The following is a 5,454-nucleotide window of genomic DNA, read 5'->3' on the forward strand; positions in this document are numbered from 1 at the left end:
CCATAAAGGGTCTGTTATCATGTGTCGCTATATAAAATAAGATTCTAATATACAGTCTAAAATATTATACAATATAAAATCTAATGTACAGTCAAGCTTGTAAAGTACGTAAAAAATAAAAGAATATAACGTTTAATTGGATAAAGCGTGTATTATTATAGAAAAAGTTTTTTTTTTACTAACTTTGTAAATACAATACGTACACAAAGCAACTGCCAAAACCTCAAAAAGTTGCCGTAAACTTAAATTATTCAAAAAAATATTCTAAATAAGAAATAAAACACAAAAGTGCCTATGTAACAAGCACATACACTTACTTGCTAATTTTGATTTTCGATACTGTACCCACTTTATTTGATAAAGACTGTTGTCGATCTGTTTTAATTGTTTCAGTTTCTGCATTTGCTTCAAGAGCATTTGTAATACTTGCCGCATGTACTGGTGTACATATAGATTTACTTTCAGGTGATGTACAATTTACGTCTATTTTTTTTTCTGAGACATGATCTGTATTGGCAGTAAAAGATTCGTTTTCCAATATATTTTTAATAGCATTATCTCTTTTAGGAGTATTACTATCCTTATCTTTATCATCATATGTTTCAGTCATTTCAGTGGTATCAGAAGATACAAGATCTGTTTGATGAATTATGTCTTTTGAAATTTCTTTATCAGGTGTAATATTTATTTTTTCAGGTAAATCAGTATTTAAAGATGGAGATGCACATAAATTCATAATAGAATTATCTGTAATATTGTCTGTAATATCAGTAAGTAAACCGTCTTGAAGTATTGGTGGCTTATCGCCAATTTTGTCGGGTTTTATTGTTATAGCTGGTTGAACTGCCATTGCATTATTTTTTGGTACTACAATATATCTTTTGCCGCCCATTACAGCAATATTTTGAGCCGGTTTCGGCATAGTACCATCATGACTTTGCAAAAATTCATTTTCCGTCTGAGGAAACCAGGTACTTTCTTTTTTGTCTATAGTTGAAGACGAATTTGAGGAAGGTATTTTGGTAGTTTTAGAAGAATTTTTTGTTTGCACTTCTGCACCATCGGACTTTGGAATTCTTTGCAATTTCGGAAGAGATGAATTAGTCTGATGTTTTATTGATTTTGCATTTTGTGCACTTAACATACTAATCGGAATCAATGGAGGCGGTGTTAAAGAAGGATTGTTTGACATTTGAGATTCTTTAGTATCCGGCTGACAATTCTACAACAGATTTATTCTTATATAAGCATAATAATTCAAATCATTTAAATATTAAGATTATTTAAATGGAATGTGCAATAAACAACTTTATATATATAATATACATTTTATATTCAAAAGGCAATTCCTTAATTACAAAAAAATATAGTGTCTCAGTTTTAAAATAAAAAGTCCATAAAAAAATATCTGAAGTAACTCAATAACACGCACATATACATTAAAATTACTTAATTGCATAATAAACCTACCTTGCAGACGTAATCATCATTGCCTGCAAATTCCATGCCATCGACACATTCAGGATGATATAAACAGAGACAAACTCGACATTGTAAACTTGGTATTAATCCCATACTTGTCGAACATCTTATGCTGCATGGCTCTTGAACTTTGGGCCTGTAAGATGTGCGTTGATGGGGAAAGGAATTCAGGAAAAAACACAGATTCCCCATTAAGGATGTATAAAATAGGATCAAAGGGAAAAATGGTTATGAAAATTATAGACACAAACTTCTCTCTCATCTAAAAGCAACAATTTTTGTGCATATATGTATATAGTATATTAAATTATATAGTATTTAAAAATTATATAGCATATGCTACATAATTCCATGTATTTTAATTTATATTTGCACATGGAATAAAATCTATGAATATGCACAAATTTTGCGCTTTCCATAAAATATTTAGATGAATATGAAGTGTAAAAACACTTTTACGATTGGACCTTATCTTGCGAAGATAAAAGGGTGGTACAAGTGGTCTGAAACACCCGGCATGAAAGATTAAATAATTAAACAAATAATAAATAAAACAAAAAACGAGCAATTAAGAGCCTTAATATGCGGTAATTGATGCGATTATCATATTAATAAACACATTTAAATTGTCTCTCTTACATAACTATAAAAACTGAACGTTTCCGCTCAATTCGAGCCATTCTCAAATAATAGCAATTCTTGATAACAATCCGATTCAAAAATCCAAGAAATCAAGTGCAGCAAGGAAGTTTCACAAGATTACCAAATCTGGAGTGAGTAATCGTCAGTTAGCTGTTTAACTAAGTGCGAGCTACTGTATCCCATAACTGCACAAGAATATAAATTAAATTAAGATTGACAAAACAGATAAAATTAGGCTAAATTTCTTGTAAAAACATAAGTTCATAGTGTGACTTTTGACACTTATTAAGGCTCTTAATTGTCCGTTTTTTGCTTTATTTATTATTTGTTTAATATCTCAAGAGCCCAACCCTTTAATTATCCGCTTGTTTAAATAATTAAAATACTCACGTTATCAATCTTTTGGTTTTAACTGGTATAGTCTTCTCAATCGGTTGTTGATTTCTTCTCGTATTTGTAGTCCGCTGAGGTGGAAGCATCTCACTTTCTTGAGCTGATGATTTTATTTCTGCAATACAAATTTCACAATAAATTCATACGAATAATAAATTTGTAATATAAAATAATCAGAAAAAATAACATAATATACAAATAATATATATAAATATGGATATAAGAACGTACTTATTTGAGGAGTTTTTCTTGTAGTTGTTCTTGTTCTGTATGTTGAAATCACTTTTGCTGATTTAGCTGTTTTTGTAGATACTGACACAGATGTAGGAACAAGTTTTGAAATTTCTGCAGGTGCAGGAGCAGGAGCAGGAGCAGGAGCAGGAGCAGGGGGTTCTTGTATCGGAGGCTTTTTTGATGTGTTAGGTTCATGTGACGATTTTTTTATTACAGGTTCTTGTACTGGTTTTTTTGCTTCAGGTTCCTGTATGGTCTTTTTCGTTTGTACAGTTCTTTTATATTTCTTTGCAGATCCACCTATAGATCCCTGGAATATCCAATAAATAACAAATCTTTATTTAACAAAACTTAAAACTTAAAAAAATTAATGAAAGCAAGGATTCCACAAATTTAAAATTTATGTGTATGTGAAAATACGTACTCGTATTCTTTTAGCATCTCGAATAACCTCCTTTTCAGAATCGTTAAGTCCAATAGGTTCTTTAAAGAATGTGAAATTGTCAATGGTTAATTCCTTTGAATTAACTGTAACAAAAATCACAATTTTAATATATCTATACCCATGTAGCAAATTGATATAATCTGTCGTTATTTTGATGTCAAAATGACGTCAGCTTACTACCTGAACAAATTGATTTAATATATTTTTTTAATATACTTTTTTTTGCATACTTACGAGATTCTGCAACTTCTCTAAAACTTCTAACTTTTTTCCCCGCTGGTGTGTAGTAATATATATCAGCCATTTTTTTGGAAGAAGAATCATTACTAGCTCTGTACACTAATTCTCGCTTCCATCCATATTTAAATGGCTCTTTATATAAAGGATTTGACATATCAACATTTTTATGCCTTCCTCCTGGACTGCCACCACCGGAAATAAGACTACCTTTTGATCTTTGTGATGTTGCGGAGGGACTACTTGCAGCTGACGAAGAATTTACCGATCTATTAGAAGTCATATCGATTTTGTTTGGTTCTACTTCAGAATCTATGCTATTTGGTACATCAATAGAATCTGTTTCCGATTTATCGGATTCCTTGTCTTTTTTTATCTTTGTCATATCTAAATGTTCGAAACTATCTGTTTCGTAAATATAAGTTTTTATGTCATTAAGATCTTGATTATCATCCATCTTTTCTCTAGCATCCGAAATCCTCGTTGAATATTTTACGCGTTTTGCAATTTGTGCCTCTGCTACTTCTGCTTCGGCTATAAAAAAAAAAAACAATTGATATCAATCTATATAGTATATAATTCAATAATGATTCAATTTATATTGTATTATTCGAAATATGTAACTTTGACCGTGTTTGCACTCTCTATCATATTTGATGTATTCATATTTATGGTCGTTTCTTAAGTCTTAATTATATTTTAAAAAATTAAGTTATAAGAGACACAATAATTAAGCATCCGGATTTGTGGGAGGTAAGAGAACTACAATAAATAAGCATTCCGATTTGTGAGAGGCGAGGGAACTCACAATAATCAAAGATTCCGATTTATGGGAAGCAATCAAATCAATATTATCCTTGTAACTTTTAACTTAAAAATATAAACAGAAATTGCAAAAAATGACGCAAAACCTCGTAGAGATCAAACAATTCATTACAGTGAGTTATGCCTGTGGAAACTTTTTATCAGAAAGACATAAAATCTATAATATATTACATTTTTAGCCAATTCGATCGAAATTCAATTTCCATAAGGTTTGTGCGGAGTTCTTATATTACATGAACATCGTTACTTTGTTCAAAGTTTTCAGACTCATGCATCCAGTAAAATCTGAATATATAACTGCACAAATATTTTCTAAAGATGTCAAAATATATGTAAAAAATTGTTTAATAATTTATATACTTGTAAAAGTGATGAAAATTAAACTAGGACACGAATGATCGTACGTGTGTAAGGATGCCAAAAACTAACGTGTGCACTGAGGGTTAAGATACATATTTTTTTTATATTCTATATAAAGTAAGATGGTATTCTAAATGATATAAATTTAAAATAATTAACAAAATTAATAAATAATTTTAAATTAAAATAAATAATAGACGATGGGCTATGAGCCAAGTGGAATGTTTATTCAGACATGGGAGCGACTCATTTCACTTTTCTCACTTTTTTGTGTAGATGTACATTATTACTTACTATTCATAAATTACTATTCATAAATTTAGGAACACTTACAACTGTCTCACATTTTACAAAAATTTATAGCGATTTCGATTGGACGCACTCAATAAGCACTAGCGCACATTATAAGCCGTCGGCGATAAACACAAAATAACGTAAAAATATGTTTATACATAAACAGAAATCGAAAAAAAAATACTCAATACATTCCAAGCTTTCAACTGCTTTTTTAAAAACTATTCTAATTGTGTAATTTTTCGCAAAGCTATGACAATTTAATAAATTGACAATTGAATAAATATAAAACTTGAATTCAAGTTTTACGTTTACTCAATTTAAATTGTTCTTCCGTATCAAAATTGTCCATCATATTTTCATTTATTTACATAAATATATGAGTTATTGCGAAGAATTTGTTTAAACTTGTGCTGATTTTGACATAATGTTTTAAAAACATAAACAAATAAATAAATATATATTTTTTTATATAATAAGTTTATAAAATATGATTAGGAGTATGGGAAGAAGAGAACGCTTGGGGTCAAAGACAGGGGGAA

The 5,454-nt window shown here is 29.6% G+C and overlaps 1 protein-coding gene across 1 annotated transcript in view; it reads right to left on the reverse strand.

The window, feature by feature from the left end:
• Window positions 1–5,454, reverse strand: part of LOC108686851 — an 18,845-nt gene that overhangs the window by 3,324 nt on the left and 10,067 nt on the right. Inside the window, exons 2-7 of the mRNA XM_018192350.1 lie at window positions 3,431–3,967; window positions 3,176–3,279; window positions 2,749–3,061; window positions 2,515–2,632; window positions 1,471–1,618; window positions 318–1,222 (exon numbers count right to left, since the gene is read on the reverse strand). Coding sequence (XP_018047839.1) covers window positions 318–1,222; window positions 1,471–1,618; window positions 2,515–2,632; window positions 2,749–3,061; window positions 3,176–3,279; window positions 3,431–3,967 — 2,125 coding nt within the window. The remainder of the gene's footprint in view (window positions 1–317; window positions 1,223–1,470; window positions 1,619–2,514; window positions 2,633–2,748; window positions 3,062–3,175; window positions 3,280–3,430; window positions 3,968–5,454) is intronic.

This window comes from Atta colombica, unplaced genomic scaffold (genome assembly GCF_001594045.1).
Source record: "Atta colombica isolate Treedump-2 unplaced genomic scaffold, Acol1.0 scaffold100, whole genome shotgun sequence".
NCBI classification, from domain to species: Eukaryota; Metazoa; Arthropoda; class Insecta; order Hymenoptera; family Formicidae; genus Atta; species Atta colombica.